The sequence below is a fragment of the Nymphaea colorata genome, chromosome 2, assembly GCF_008831285.2.
Source record: "Nymphaea colorata isolate Beijing-Zhang1983 chromosome 2, ASM883128v2, whole genome shotgun sequence".
NCBI lineage: Eukaryota > Viridiplantae > Streptophyta > Magnoliopsida > Nymphaeales > Nymphaeaceae > Nymphaea > Nymphaea colorata.
In genome coordinates this window covers 6,593,786-6,610,868 of record NC_045139.1, presented here as the reverse complement: position 1 = coordinate 6,610,868, position 17,083 = coordinate 6,593,786, and the positions used below count along the sequence as shown (strand labels likewise).

At 38.3% G+C, this 17,083-nt stretch overlaps 2 protein-coding genes across 2 annotated transcripts; both read right to left on the bottom strand.

Moving 5' to 3' along the window:
- Nucleotides 1–5,360: 5,360 nt before the first annotated feature.
- Nucleotides 5,361–7,602, bottom strand: LOC126409791 (uncharacterized). The gene has a single exon (XM_050076167.1). It carries the CDS (start codon nt 7,415–7,417, stop codon nt 5,912–5,914), a length of 1,506 nt encoding a protein of 501 aa, XP_049932124.1. The 5' UTR covers nt 7,418–7,602; the 3' UTR covers nt 5,361–5,911.
- Nucleotides 7,603–8,748: 1,146 nt separating this feature from the next.
- LOC116246801 (uncharacterized) lies at nt 8,749–16,714 on the bottom strand. The gene is made up of 17 exons (XM_031618666.2): nt 16,562–16,714; nt 14,343–14,431; nt 14,177–14,252; nt 13,814–13,945; nt 12,229–12,610; nt 12,033–12,128; nt 11,850–11,929; nt 11,649–11,724; nt 11,393–11,569; nt 11,003–11,104; nt 10,824–10,919; nt 10,656–10,748; nt 10,526–10,567; nt 10,380–10,421; nt 9,793–9,923; nt 9,593–9,719; nt 8,749–9,232 (listed from the first exon to the last, which is right to left on the bottom strand). The coding sequence occupies exons 2-17, from the start codon at nt 14,422–14,424 to the stop codon at nt 9,083–9,085; spliced, it is 1,884 nt and encodes a 627-aa protein (XP_031474526.1). The 5' UTR covers nt 14,425–14,431; nt 16,562–16,714; the 3' UTR covers nt 8,749–9,082.
- Nucleotides 16,715–17,083: the final 369 nt, after the last annotated feature.

The following is a 17,083-nucleotide window of genomic DNA, read 5'->3' as shown; positions in this document are numbered from 1 at the left end:
GGCCACCGCATCACAAACAATTGACATGAACTACGATCCATTCAATTGGATGGTGGAATTTAACACAACTTCAATTATATTTCTCATGAATTCTGAGCATGACCAAGTTCATAAACTCCAATATTTCACTAAATTTGGATCCTCGTTTGAGGTTTTAATTTGTATAGACTAGTTTACATGATTAGTTACTTTTGTTTGTAAAGTTTATATTGTGCCCAACACAAGTTCCACCAGGCACACACCGGGCTAAGGTCAAGCAATTAAAAAACTCATACGTATTTTTTTAATATAAATTGATGGGAAAATGTCTAAAAATTGAAAAAAGATCAACTTTTATTTTTTATAATTCAGATAAGAAAAATGGCATCTTCAAACATGATATTAAATGAAAGCTTTTCTAGGGAATATGCCGCATGTGCTATCAATCTTTTGACTTTGGAAGTATTTCGTGGCATGTCTAATGCCATGCATGGAAAGGCTTGAGCTGAAAAATCTTAATATTTTCTTCGTCATCAAAGCCAGTTGGATCGAACAAGGCTTTGATTCTTTTATATTAAAAAAAAATAACGAGAATGACTATTCATGCACGTTTGAAGTATTTTTTTTTTTTTTAAGATGGTAGCTGTTAGCTAACGGCACAGCTTAAATTTTTCAAAGAAAATTTTGATGGGACAACAAGAGATCTTTATTTAGATGAATTGGTACATCCAGCGAGGGGAAAAAACAACAAATATCAAATTACACAGTGCGCAGGAGATGCTTTCAACTAATATAATAATGTATTTAAGATTTTTTTTTATTATAAAACATATTCTCTTTTAAGCTGGTTTTACAAAACAAGCATATTTTTTGCTATCAATTTTTTTTTTAAATTTTTATAAAAAAACATCGATTAACAGATCACATTTATAAGGTCAAATTGAACAAATACAATTATACTAATTAAAGTAAATTGTTTGGTACTTTTGTTCAAGAAGTAACTTATTTAGTTTATGTCAAATTCTGACTTTATAAGTTTCGAAAATTTGAAATTAGCTGACTACAAAAAACACCATAAGCTTTTGTTAGGGTCACTATAAACCATGTCTATGCGATAAAATGTCGCTAATGCTTAGTAACAAGGTGTTTTTAGGGGCAAATTTTTAAACAAATTTGTCATTAATATTTGGCAGTCGACTGATTTCAATTCCTCGCATTTTCTCATACATGACTTATATGCTAATAATTTTTTTTTAAAACCTGCCATTTTTTAAATGTATAATATCGCTATTCTTGAAACCTATTTTACATAAAGGTCCATTAAAATATTTACATCTCTAAAAATGTCATGACATGTTTGAGCCCACTCATAAATCAGAAACAAGTTTAGTTGTCTGAGCTGAGAAGCCTAACACCCATACAACCATATTCTTTTTAATTAGTGAAAAAAATGTATATTATGTAAAAGCACTGTATAATGAATTATTTTTTAAATATTTATACTTTTTTAAACGGCGGAAGTAGGTAAGCGACCTGCACTAGGCTCAGGGAGTGAATTTTTTTTTAATTTGAACTGACCGATGTGCCCCTCTTTATATAGTTTTGAAAAGCATCTAAAGAAGAAGATTCCGAGGGCATTTTCGTCATAATGAAGGGTAGTTGGCAGTGACTGCTGGTCCGCACGAGTTCACGTGGTTTCCAGTCCCTTGGGCAGACATTATTGTCCGTCCTCTTGAACTGGTTTCAGTTCCAGTACCTCGCTTCGGATCCGATCCAATCCAGATCTATTTAGTGAGATTGGTCGTGAAAATGGATCTGATTAATGGGTTCATTGTAGGAAGTTTCAGCTCAATTGATGATTGCACGTGGATGCATGTGAAAGTCAGATGTCATGTCAACATAACCTGATTCACTTATATTGTGTTCTCAAACACGAAGAAGGTGAAATTTTCTCTTTCTAGACAAATTTTCCCTTCTAATGTGCACCTACTTAAATTTTCTCTTACATTTTCTTTACCCAGCTATGCTCTTTGCACTTTGCATCTAAACACTAATACATCAAATTAAAGATAGAGATGCATGGTTTTTCCTTCTAAAAAGGATATATGACTTTCTAAAAAACAGAATCAAGAGGGACAAAGATCCTTATTATTAATCTCAGAATAAAAAATCAGTTAATTAGAAGCTTTCGACCAAAACGCAATTCATTGATTTATCCTTCCCACGAAGATTCGGTCAAGAATGTCTTCAAAAGAACATGATCGTGGAAAGTAAATAGGCAATCAAGCTCAAGCTCTCTCTCTCTCTCTCTCTCTCTCTCTATATATATATATATATATATATATATATATATATATATATATAATTCCTTGTGTATTCAATAAGAAAGGCATTTTTAACCTACCACCAACCTCTCTCTCTCATGTTCATTGTGTGAGTACATTGAACTAAAAACAACCCTGAGGGGCATACTGCAAATGGGCAGGCTTAGGGGCATGTTGAAGGCGTGTCTTCAGTTCAAAACCCGGTTATGCTTCTTGGGCCACAAGGATAATGAGTCACATATAAAAGTTGAAGTATGCGGTGAACCGCGGGCAAGGATATAGAAAGAGGTTTCGGCTTTTGCCTAGACAGTGGAATAACCCTCTCACTCACCCAAATATGTGAATTAAAAAAAAGGCTCAACTCTTTTTAAAAAGATTTTGACACCAATTTATTTATTTATTTATTTTGGGTCTTAGGCTGCCGTTGACTGCATTAATTAATTAATTAATTGTGATATGAACAACGAACCCTATCTCAAACACTTTTTATAAAGAGTATGAAGGAAAGGGAGTACCAGGTGTCCTATTTCATAAAAAAAAGTTACCCACATCACGTGAATTTTTTTCTTGTTTTACTGACTGTCCTCTGCATTAGATGGGGAAATTAAATGCCATTTAAATTTTCTACATCCAAAGTATTGGTTCAGCCTTGAGTTGGATGTGATCCGTTATTTTTATATTATTTTAGAACTTTAAATATTATAAACTCAGGATAATGTAGCAGTCTTGATCAAATTAGACAAACGAGATTTAACTGGAATGTAAAATAAGCAATTAACACTTGGCATTTACAATTTGCAAACAAAGAAAACGTATAGAAGGTTTAGCTGAAAACTGAGAAAGCAACAGAACGTTAGGTGTAGATTTGAAAATCAGCATATCACACTCAATTTATATTGTTTTCATGCGCCAATAATTACTTATAAGGAGTATAAAACAAACACCCATAAATAATTAAGAAATTTTTTTCCCTCTACGACATATATATATAGATAAAATGCATTGACTTGTCAGTCTGTGGGGAAGTAGGAAATCTAATGTTCAGAAAATATTAACATCAAAAAAGGTGTCAGAATGCATTAATTAAAGTAGTGTGAATCAAGCAGGAAAGGGAAAACCTAATGTTAGGAAAGTGAAAGAGGGTTTTCTGGTAACTATATATATATATATATATTCTGGAACACCAAGTATTTGCAATCAAACACCATCTTCCTCTTTCAACTGTTGTTTGAAGTTCCTGCCTTTTTCAAGCAAAAAATACTTTCCAAAGTCTTGAGCAAAACATAAGTTCTTGAACAAGATACTATTCTTTTCGGCTCTCTCTTCAGCCCGATGTGTATCCGTTTCCGATACAGCCTTTTTAGGCAGATAAAATAATAAAATAACAATAAACCATGAAATTTTATTACTTAATTTATTGCAGTCGATGCAGGTTTTCCAGTGAAAGTTGAAGGCCGACGTTGATGGATATTGGCTATTTTTTTCTGTCTGTTTAAAATGAGATCCAGAAGATCCAGATCCAGTTTCACCTGCCTCAGGCAAAACACCAAATTGATGTCGGTGTCTTACATGTTGAGATCTGCCTTAATTGCTCATCCTACCGCTCCTCATGTGGTGCCATCTCAATTGGTTTGACTGCCCAAGTGGCACTCCATTTTGCCAGCAAATGGATAAACCACCATCTTCTCACTTTCTCCACCCCACCAACAATAGTTTGTTATATATATATATATATATATATATATATATATATGGCTCGGCTGGTTGAGCCAACCTTGCATCGACTCGCGCCAATCCATAAAAAACAAGCTGATATTATGGTGTCCTGAATAAGCACTAATTGTTCGAGTGTCTGATAAATATTTCTAGGATTTCTTTTATTACATATCATTCTAAGAGATCTATTATGCAGAAGTGCCTCTTAACTTACAACTTAAGTTACGGTAACTATTCATCTTTCTCAATTAAAAAGTTGCATAATTGTGTGCTGTCTAACTTAGTATAGTTGGTCGACCTGTGGGGTGCATAGACAACAGGCTCATAGTTTGATTTCTCGCGAAAACATTCAAACTTCAAAGCAGCTCTGAAGCTTAGAACAGAAAGAAGAAGAAAGTGGCTTCACCTCTCGCATACCGCCTGCGTTCTGTCTAACTTCCATGTTTGGCTACACCACTAATTCATTTTCGAAAAATTACATCTTAGAAAATTCACTGTCACCGGGAGTTGACGTTCGAAACTTGCTTTAGATATTAATACCTTTCAAACTTCTTCAGAAAAGGCAGCATAACGGGGCCGGCAAACTTATTTTTCTTATATATTATGATCCGAAGGATGTTACATGTTGCATGATGTCATTGAATGTGACATACTCCATGATGTCATGGGCAGGCCAAACCCAATTCCACGTCTTTTTCCTTCTCGCCACACGATGGGTTACTTTTCTCTGAAGAAATTTATTCAGCTGGCCATCTTTTACCCACTGAATTTTGATTGAAGCCTCATGTTTCTGTATTTATGCGTTTTACAGCTAGCATAGGACTCGATTATCTTCGCATCATCAGAAAAAAAGGGACCCAATTTCAGTGAATGTTGGCCGAGTTTATATGTCATGCCGCAGCTGCACTTCCAATTGTTAGTGCAAGGGGCTGCTCCTAAGGGGAATGAAGGAAATATATTGCACACTATTAGGCTTTAAATTATTGAGCATTAAGAAGGAAAAGGAGATGTGGGTATGACATTTAATTGGACAAATATGAGTTTCAGAACTTACTCCTCTCTTAATAATCCCTCAGACAGGAAAAATAATACAAGCTAATTCAATAAATGACATTTACCTGCTGACATGAAATCTGATTGGACGCAAAATTTATATTTGACTAACAAGTTGGCCGTATCAGCATTGTATTTTTTCTTTTAATGATGAAATTATATCCAACTATAATAGCACTAGGCCAGATTTCAGTTTGCTTATATGCAAACTAAGATCGCAAATGGATTGAATAAAACAGTGGGGTCCTTTCCCTTTTTAGCTGAAAAATAAGACATAAAAGCATGGCTCAACGTCAACAAGAAATATTTTTCTGGGAATAACTTTCGGATTGGTACTGATCCATTTCACATTGGTACTGATGACAACTTGTTATGTATTCCCCTTGGTCGGCATTTCATGCAGGCACGTCCTAAATCTCAACTAAAGGCTGTTCAAGAGTGGAGCCCGGCATGCTCACAAGCGGAGAGGCAAACGATTACGTACAGATTTAATCTCAAAATGATGGATACGACCTGCAATTATCTGTTGTTACAAATCGGAGGTCATGTATAACTTTTCCCTGCAATTGGGCAACGGAATATCTTGGAGGAGTGATTCACAAGATTTGGAAAATCAATGCGATTGGAGACTATTCTTCAACGAGAAATGCAGTGGCAGCCTGAATTAAGCAACGAGCTGAGACCCTTCTTTACAACAAAGAATACCTCCAATGCTTCTGCGCTGCTTCTGGTAGAATACCATTCACAGAAGCATCAAACTGCTCAAGTCAAGTTGGCAATAACAGTAGCAATTCCTATAGTTTATAGCTTTTGCCAGTAACTTGCTTTCTAGATTCCTCTCATGGGGATATCACCTTGAAGGCAGTGGAGATTATCTCATTGGATAAAAGAAAACCATCGGGGTCACTCAACCTAATGAACTTGATTAGTCCACATTTTCTCGACTGAAAATGACTATCCCAACCATTTTCAGTAGAGCAAAACTGCAAGAATTCTTCTACATTCACCACTCTTCTCTCCTCATCCAGAGGAGTTACATGCCCGCTCTCTACATAAGGCTGGAATGCTCTGCAGATCTCTAGTACAAGGCTCCAACCAAACTCTCTTGCAAAACAGTCAATATCCAAACCTCTTGCCAACCTTAGTGACAACATTACAATATCCATCGCTCTCTCTTTCCTCGGAGCATCATCATCCTTGTGCTCCAGAACTAGTCCATTTTCAGACTCCCCATCAGCCAATCCTTCTACAAATTCTGCATACTTTCTCATCCTCCTTGGCCTTGTAAATCTCACACCACCAACATAACTAGTAGAGCCAAGTCCAAATCCATAATAAGGTTGATTCGTCCAGTAAGTAAGATTGTGCTTGCATTCAAATCCTTCCTTGCAATAATTGCTAATTTCATAATGAACATACCCAGATCCCGTGAGCATCTCATGAGCCATTCTGTAGAACTCTGCTGATTTGTATTCACTAGGCAGCGGAAACTCGCCTGCTTGATATACATTTCCAAATTTGGTTCCTTCCTCAATTTGCAGATCATAGACCGAAATATGAGATGGCTGTGCTTGGATTGCTTGTTCCAAGTTCTTCTTCCAATCTTCTGCAGTTTGATGGGGGAGCGATGAAATGAGGTCCAAGCTCCAATTTTCCACATTACTTGCACGAATGATGTCGATGGCTTCATAAACTTCCTTCAGTCCATGTGATCGTCCACATAGCCTGAGTGCCTCGTCTTGGAAGGCTTGCACTCCCAGTGAAAGACGATTAACACCCAGTTGGATGAACTGCCGCAATGAATTGGCATCAAAAGTTCCTGGATCAATCTCCATGGACATTTCGACGTCTGGCACCAATCCGAACTTACTGGAGAGAGTTTGGATTATGGTACGGAGCGTTCTGGGTGGTGTGAGAGAAGGCGTCCCACCACCGAAGAAGACAGTCTGAAGAGGCAGTGGTTCCATGTAAGGAGGGGTCGATTCTATCTCGTTACAGAGGAGCTGGGCATAGTTTGAGATCCTCGGATCGTCATCTGGACTGGGACCAGAAGTGCCAAGAGCTATGACAGGGAAGTCGCAGTAGTAGCAACGCCTTCGGCAAAAAGGTAGGTGGAGGTATGCGGATGTTGGAGGGGAGTGAGTTATGAGGCTGGCGGTTGAGTCATTTTCGCAAACAGTTGGTTCGCTGCTGCGTGCGGGCTGTCCATGAAAGACCGATGATGCGTTTCGACAAACAGTTAGTGATCTGTAACAGCTGATTGGACGACTCCTTGACAGAAAGCTGTAAAAACCAGAAGAATGTACAGAAGCAAAAAGATGGGAACAGCTCAAATGTATCAGCATGGTCTCTCTCGCTCTGTGTGACTGAGTTGGGATTAAGCCAGATTACGAGTTACGGATTCTAAGCCTAGACAAGCTAGACGTGGTATACGGAGTACCTTTACCCAGGTTGAGACCTTTAGAAGCCCATGCCAACTTGCCTCAGCGAGAAAAGCTGGTCCGCGAACTCTCCTTTCTTTTTTCTCTAAAATAAGGCGATTTTTCACTGTTTTGAGTATTTATAGACCAATTTTATCCATTTAGATCTGTTTCCGTTTTAAACCTGTGAAATTTGGGTTCCGGTCCATTTCCCATCTCTAGCATTAGGCTTCGGAACTTGGAAGTTTGTTTATGCATTATTCACATCATGAGAGAAAATTACCATTTCTTTCGCTCCCGAACTAAGAGAGCAAATGTGTCAGATCTGGTATCCTGTACCCAGATCCAGTTTCCGATGCTAGCTGCTCCAGATCCAATCTGTACGCATTTTCGGCTCTCAACCTCTCAATTTTATAAAGAAACTTGAAAAAATGTCTGGTGATCACAAATTGGATCTTGGGAGGAGCGATAACCTGTCCTGCGTTACGAGAACATCTATTTGCTAATTGTTTGATTTTCCCTTCAACTAAGACAAAGGTCGGAAGGAGCCCATTCACGAGACAAATCATCTCTTTAACATGACATCATATTCGTGCTCATCTACCATAATGCCCATCAGTGTATTAAATCTTACTTCACAAAAAAAAGTGGTTACTCATCCTAAGGAGATTGGTGCATTGGTCGGGGCAATGACTGATAGATAGACAGCCAATCTCCAGTTAATTAGCTAACCTGATCTCATTGTGATAGTTCATTAGTCAACCCTCTACATTGTGATGGAAAGATAAAGCATGACAAGAGCATCACCCCGACACACCAAAAACAGTTCTGAACCCTGAGAGATAAGAGGAAAGGAAGATGCTTCAGCCTTCCTATGCTAACACAGGTAGGCCTGGCAGGTCTCCAGCAGCGGTTGGGATGGTGAATAGGTGCATCTAGCATACTCTTATCGACCATGAATTCTCATCTTCCAGAGTATGTTGAAACACCAAATTTTCTGCGGGTAAGCTGCTCGACTACCAAACTTGTTCGTTTAAATGTTTCTTTGGCATCTAGTGCACTTAAGGTTTTCTGGATATGTTCTGTTATAAATACCTGGTAGCAGCATCGCTGGTCCATGACTTGCAGTGGCACATCAAGTACCAAGGCAAACTATGAGAAAGGGAAATGCTTAGAAAACATACGATCATCACGGAGAGAGAGCCTTTTCCAGCAAGTGTGATGCTGGTACAACTAGAAGTGCACCGACCAGATTGCTGATGGATCAGTTGCTAATCCAACTAAATCATGTTATTTATACATTAAAAAGCTTATCGAAAAAAAAAATACATTGAGCTATGCAACCTCACCGACCACCAGGACTATGTCGTAATCTTATCTAAACATGGCAGAACCTCCTGCCCTAACTGATGATTCAGCTTATTGGGAATTTGGAACCAAGGATTTGAATGATTACATATCCTGGAAGTGCCCTTAGTTAAGCACTCTCCATCGAAGAAGGCAAGACTTCTTCTGATATCCTGTTCAACTGACCTTGTTGAGATAGCCTAGTAAACCTTGCTTAGATGCTTGCGGAAGTAAGCGTCACTCCTAGATCCGCATGATGGAAGCAGTACTCTTGCCGGGATCACCATTATAATTAACTGTCAGAAAGGTACCGCCATTGATCCCCTTTGCCAATCTACCCGGGTTCAAACACATGCATTGCATCATGCTTTCTTCTGGCCCGAAGGACAGAACCTATACATGTCAAAGACAGGGCGATTATGTCGTGGAGTGCTAGGTGTACTACTTTGCAGAAGGGGCTAATCAATTTATGACCTTCTCCAACTATCGCAATATGAGATCCCATAAGCAAAGATTTTACGCAGCATTGGCGGTAAACAAGGTGCTAAGCAAATAGCATATCTGATTCACAATTGAACCCAAACGAAGGCCTAAACTATTGGCAAGTGCAAAATTTGTATGTGAATGTGGATATAGATATAGATATTATGTATGCAATGAAAAGCATTAAACACTACATTACTCTCTGTGTGTGTGTGTGTGTGTATAATGCAAGTGTTATGTATATGCATGTGTACATGAAAATGTACTTACCTTGACAAAAGGAGCAAGATCTGAGGGAAGAATTAGGATGTCTGGAATTGATTGGATTTGTAAAGCTTCAGGCGTAAGAGAAAGATCCAAAGGCACCCCAACTGATGGCGGGTAGAGAGGATAGAAGCTGCATGGTGCCACAATATTAGTTACCTTTAGAATTAGCAAGTTATGCAGGTTAAAATGATGTTCTTGCAGACCTCCGCTGGTTTAATATGTGAGTAGCTAGCCGACCAAGACGATCACTTTGTGTTCCATCTGTAGGCAACCTAGATATTTCCTCACTGCTAAGTTGCTTTAGGACATCCATTGTGCAGCATCCGACTGTGACCTGCAGGATCTCAAGTTTTATAAAGACGCAACAAAGAAAACTGGGATGAAATAATCAAATATTCACATGTTTGAACCAAACATGCACAATGTGTAGCCAAATAAGAATGCATTTTTGCAGATGAAAGTAAACAATCATTCTAATCTGTGAGCATATCACAGAGAAGTTGCTTACAAGAGGAAACAGAAAAGTATTTGTAAAGCATATACAGGTAGAACTTGTATCACCATTTAACAAGTCTTGTGTGGTTCTTTTCAATTAACAATCAACAGATTCAAATACTGAACAGGATGTGAATTTCATGGACTGTAATGATTTGTCATGGTCTTAACTCCCAATCAGATCATGATCGCCATGAAAAAGGAAAAAATTATTTGAAAATTTCCAAAAGTGCAGTAACTTCATGATAAAAATTATTACATGAACTGAAAATTATTACATGAACTGAACATTTACCTCATTTGCACTGAAAATCCCTGGGTTTGAAAGACACGAGACCTATACCAAAACAAAAAAAACAGGCATGTCAACTGATTCGTAGAACAAGCTTACTACCATTACCAATGGAAGCAGACATGGCTATGGGTAAAGAAAATGCTTACCTGGTGATTGTGGTTCTTGGATGTGCTGATGTCGAATGGAGGCTGAGGTACATGTGAACATGCTGACCATTAATTTCACCAAGATACAAACCAAACAGAAAGTACAGGAACAAATAATTCAATCAACTACCTGAGGAAACACAAAGTCATGGTTGGCATCGCGTGTAGATGGAAGGAGAATAACACGAGCAGAAGAACCCATATCCTCACAGTAATCTTGCAGCTGGAATTAGATGGGAAAAGTGTTACAAACATCAACACATTAGGTGCTTAAATAGCAATATTTTGAAACACAAACCCTTTCAAGTATCTCCGCATCAAAAATTTCATCAAAGGTTTTATCAACAGTCCCTTTTTTTATTTGTGGATGCTCTGAGTCAACGAATGGGCCCAACTGCCAAAAGTTGGAAGTCAATCAAAGGACCTAACCAAATAATAGAATAAGACAGAAATGAGATTTATATCAATCTAACTCACCAATAGCAAATGAGACTGATTTCTTCTTGCATAACTAAGGAGCTCCACAAATGGCTCATAAAACAAATTATCAGAAGTACAAAAAGGGCCTGCTGCAATAATCTGCAAGAAAGCCACATGCAATTTAAATGGATGAGAATAGAAAATAAACAAAAAGGAAATATGACTTGATGACAATCAGGTAGAGGATTTTGGCAAAGCAGACAATGACCACAAACAAGTTGCACAACCAACATAACACAAGCATCATGTTTGTTCACCTAACTGCACAATTGACCAGAATTATTGGTTCCAGTGCATATGCAGGTGGTGAAGGTTATAAACTTATAATAGATGATGCCACTAAAACTTGTAGCTGGCACTTGGAGGGATAAAGGAGCAGTATAATACCAGTGATAGTTCTCTTGGTGCAGCAGAGTCGGTCATCAAATCCGGCTCTGGGTCAATGGCAGGCCTTTTTGCAGGTGGATAATTTACATGAGGAGGACCAAGTAGGGGGAAAGAGTCAACAAGCTTTGATACAACAAAACAGTGACCACTCGGGTTGTGTCCTGTAACTCCAACTACCTGGACATCAGACCAGGTAAATATCAGTTGACGGACTTTGCCATTTTCTGGATGTAAGCAGTGGCAGAAAGGCAATCACCTGACCAGGAAATACTGAATACTGAACTAATTTCTGGAGGTCAAGACGAACGCGGCGCCCTCCAGAATGTTCGACACTATTAAAGAAGCAAAATAAAATTAAAATCTCAAGCGCCCAATCTTTAGTACTTGATTATTGAGGATGAAAATTTTCTAGATCTGCAACCCAAGGTGAGAAAAAGAGCAGAAAACAGTTACATACCTGCACTGTAATATGATTGATTTCTCATTTAGACGACCATCACCATCGCAGCAGACCATTCCAACACTAAACAAGTTATTCTGAAATTAATTGATATCAGATTGTGTCAAATTACCTCAATTGGCTACAAGCTTACAACAGATAAAGAGACACGTCAGTTAATAAATATATGGAGGGAATCACCTGTGAGGCAGAGGTTGCATCAACTATTTCATCAAAACTTCCAGAAGCTAGAAGAGCTGTTGCTAGCCTCCTGATCCGGCCTTCAAGAGATTCAAACTATTACGAAGGGAAAATAAGATATACTCTCTTAGCGAGGACAACTACTGCTGGTAAACCTACAAAAGAAAAGAGACAAGTGCAAGCATATGCCTTTTACCCGATCCTTAATCCTATCATACATGAATCTGCAACCTGGCTTTGGCCCCAATTCTCGGACATGCAATGAACACCTTTTTATAGGCTTAACTCTTCTAATGACATCATCTTCTGAATCATCAATTTCCCCTTCTTTTCTACCATTCTCGACTTTTGGAGGATTGAATTCAAACTGCAAAACAAACTTATTGGTCCTTTGCCCAAAAGGGGTCATATGATGCACTTTGGTTGCAGAAGGCTTTCCAGAAGAAAGTTTTCCATTGGTTCCTGGAGTGGCCACTCTTGAAGGAGATGAAAAATCATATGACTCATCAGGATATGTGCCACTTATCCTGGCACCATCAACCTCTTCAATGCTATCTTTATGTTCATCATTTAGCAACCTAAAACAACAGAAAATTTCCATTCAAGAGACCACATATGCAATCACAATCAGACATAGGTATTCTCCACTGCATGAAGACATTGACAATTATTGTCATTTGATCACAGGAAAAAGGAACGAAGATTCAATAACATAAATTCTGGAGCCAAACACAAAAATGGTCCATGTTCTCTTTATCATGCAGAAGCATAATCACAGTAACGAGACAAGTCTGATTGTTCAACAGTGCTAAGTGCTAACTAAGATGAACTAAGCTTGTTATTGGGTCTCACAACATGAAATATGTCAAACTCAAAATCACAACTAGGTGACAAATCTGATTGTTCAATAACAATGATTGCTAACATGATTAACCTTGCTACCAGATTTCACATCAATAGCAATGGTCATAACCACATTTTTAGTTATTTACTAAGCTTGTCATCAAAGTGCATTGGTTTTTGTCCAAATGATGGTTGATCAATCCACTATATTCCAGTAAAGGGAGGCTTCTTGCAGTCAATGGAATGCAAAATGTGAAAACAAGAACATCACCATCACGTTTTATTTCAGATTAAGAAATAATAAGAGGTCAGGGAGTAGGTAGAGATATTCAGGTATGTGCACAGTTCATTAGGCTCTACTTCAAGTTCTAACACAGGACCAAACGCTCAACAAATTGCCTATTACCCTGCCTAAAACCCTTTTTGAGCCATAGGTATGTGAACAGTTCATTAGGTTCTACTTCTAAGTTCTAACACAGAACCAACTGCTCAATAGATCATCTATTACCCCCACCTAAACCCCTTTTTAGGTCATCAAAAATTCCCTTTGAACCAATTTGAAGAGAGCATGAGAGCTCGGGTTCACCCATGTAAGTTGAACAACACATATTAACCATTTCAACTCGGGAATAAGATCACATCTACAAGAATGCATAAGCTCATGTGATTAAACTAATGTACAGAACAGGTCGGAGTGGATAGAAGTTGCAACTGCATCAGACCACTTACTAATAGGCAGAATTTTGTAGTATACAGATAAAAAAACGTTCTCATAGAATTTCTGGATTAAGCTGAACCACAAAATTCTTTTTTGCATGCCAAAAAACAGAAAATTCTGAAAGCAATGGAAAACTAACTAGACAATAAACAAGGAATACCATGACCCCGTAGAATTCAGATGATCAAAAACCAAAAGGAGGGAATCCGATGGTTCTTACATATCAACATCATTACTGTAATAAGTGTGTAGATAAGGCTCCTCCTCACGGATGCTCTCTTTCTGCTCATTTTGTATAAAAAGTAGAAAACCATTCATATAGCTATCTTGCACCACGCCTTCTGCAATTTGCCTGAACTCAAACCATAATCGGAAAAAAAAAAAAAACAAAAAGGAAAAGGAACACCCACATCAATACAGAGGACCACCAAGTTACTGGACCACATGACAAAGACCAAGTCTTCAAGGAGAGTTTGATAAAAATTGCATAAAATGGGTAGCAGAAAAAATTGAAGAGAAAGGAAGCAATACTGAATTTGGGGCCAAAGGAAGAAGGGAATAGATCAGAAGAGATCTGACTTACATGTTTAGGTAGTAAACCTCCCAGCAAGAAACGAGTTCTGAAGCACTCATCTTGTAATTTATGCAAAATGTCACACCTGATAAAAGAATGGGCAAGGAGAGTTAATACTTTGAACACATGCACACACACAAAGGCAAGGGGTGGGGGGAAGGTTGACTCTTCCTACATTTCTTGAGGATCTCCTCTTCTTCTTTAGCATCAAGGGAGAAACCATTGTGAGCAAACTCTGATTTGATCTCTTCTTCCATAGCTCCTCTGCACACACACACACACACACACACACACACACACACAGAGAGAGAGAGAGCAGGAAAATTAGGCAGCAAAAAGGGGGAAAGCAAAGGAATCAAGAACTCATGTCTCACGGTACATAAACTGCATGCTGGTGATCATGGAGTTAAAACAAACATCAAGCCCTACTGTGATATTCTGCCAGCTATTGTGGAAGGCAGTTGGTTCCAAAAAATTTGCAACATCAACAAACGTCTGAAAAAGAAAATCTTTAAAATGCCATTTCTTTAGTTCAATCTCTTTAAACCTGACTCTTAATCCGATCATCACTTGGAAGATTAGTAAAATTAGCCATAAGCAAGCGAAGACTCCACTCCACTTGCATACATACATATTATCAAATTCTTCTAAACTTATTTTTCTCTTTATTAGTTGTTATCAGTCTAGTTCTAATGCCATATCACATGAAACATCAACATGAACAAGAAAAAGACAATCTGTTTGTCTGTGGGTGTCAATTTGACTGGGTTCAAGTGACATTTTCCATTAACAATGTCAATTGTTTGTCCAAAGACACAAGCAAGCTCCAGTTTTTCCATATTACCCATAGTAGAATCACCATCTGATGCATGCACATATCTATGGAAAAAAATTATATCCATATTGATAATTGCACGACTAGGAAACATGAAAATAGACCCAAAACCACATTCCAAAGCATAGAAAAGACTAATCTCAGTAAAAGCACTAACAAACAGTTTAACATCCCATCCACTGCCATATCATATGAAAAATTCTTCCCATTGTTTGCCATGGGTAAAATAGTTGGCTTGACTAGCTAGCTAAAACTTATTTGCTGAAGTTTTATCTTTGTAGAAGTAATTAACCAGCAAGGCTAGTTCACAACACAAATTTCACCACCAAATAGTGAGATGAGAGAAATAGCGTTGCACAGCAAAAAAAAAAAAATCAGATACAATGCCATGTGACACTACGGAATGAACAAATGAGCGACCAAATAATTGGAGGCAGTTCCTTGCTGAAAGGCTAAATGAGATCAATTCCTCAACTAAATGGAATGTTCAATCAATGGCATCAGAAAAACTAGAACTTAAAAAAAACTGACACTGCCACTGAATTACAATATTTGAAAATGCAATATTCAACCTCTAACTTTCACCAAGCAGACGGGTTTCTAGGGTTTCAGAGGTGCAGATATACATTTTAGTTGCTGTCTTCAAGGACTTTAAAATTATCCAGAACAGCAACATGGAAAATGCATTAAAGTTCATAACGATGTCCAGTATGTATCAGCCAATTTTCTCTTTTTATGATTTCAATATGTTTAAATTATTTAAAATTGTTTTGGAAACAAAAATATATGTGCTGAGTATGCTTTGAATTTAACATGGACTCAAATTGATTTAAACATAAACCAAGACGGCTCATATGCATGCTCTGATTTGAAGTTGGATTCATGGGATTTAAACAATTATGTCAATAAATCAGACTTATGGTCAACTTGGATCAGAATATCGATCATGCGATCCCAATTAGATGGAATTTCTTTAAAGTATAAATTCTGCTCTGCACTTTATAACTTGCAATCTGCCATGGCAGTCCCCCCATTGCTTCAAACGGTCAAATTAAGGCAAATAATAAACATATGTGACAAAGGAACATACAGGAAATTCTGCTTAATTTACTTGCAAAGATCAAGATAACAATCCCAAACTCTTTCGTGCATAGAAATATTCCAAATGTTGAACAAAAAGAGTAAAATAAAATACGTGTGCAAGCCACTGCCCCCACATGCAAACGTGTAAAGAGGCATCTAGATATATATGTGTTGGCATATAATATAAGTTGAACAGAATTTAGCCATATAGGAGTTACAAGGCAACGGGCGTTCATCATGGGCATCTCCATCCGTCGCTATGAAGGCAGCAGAGAGATCAGGGTCAGCGCTTCAGCCCCTCTCCTCCGGCCAAAAGCACAGGGCGAGAGAGAGATTAGGGGTTGCATTTCAGCCCCTCGTCTCCTGCCGAAATAGTGTGAGAGAGAGACTAGGGTCTCTGTTTCAGCCCCTATTCTCCGGCCGCGCCACACACATATACAGATATAGAAAAAGAGAGAGAGAGAGAGAGAGAGAACCTCGTCGGAGTCTGGCAGAGGATGGCTCAGGCAACGGTGAACCCAGGCGGGCTCTCCGGGCACGCAAGAAAGAAGAAAGGCCGTCCGGACGGCAGGGCACTCGTAAAACCTTCTCCCCCATCCCGCCCGTTTTTCTTTTCTTTTCCTTTTCGCGCCATGTGTTTCCCGCCAAAATCTGTGTGGATCTTCGGATTAACAATCACTATTTTGAAGGTCTGGGAGTTTGAGATCCGGGGCTCTCTTTCGTTTCCTTGTGGATCTGAGATCCCCTGATCTCAAATCCTCTTTTGGGTCGAGACCCACTGTTCAAACAAATAGTAGAAAATGTGGATCTCAAATTCACTTCCCCCCCTAAAAACCTCTCATTTGAGGACATCGAGGATCCTCATTTTAACAAACACAAGGTCGTTAAGTTTTTGAATTGCTTCCATTTGCAATATTTAGATATTAGTCGCATGCCACAAGAAAAGGTACTTAACTATTATAAATTTAATGGACTTACTATAGCTGATCACATCATTT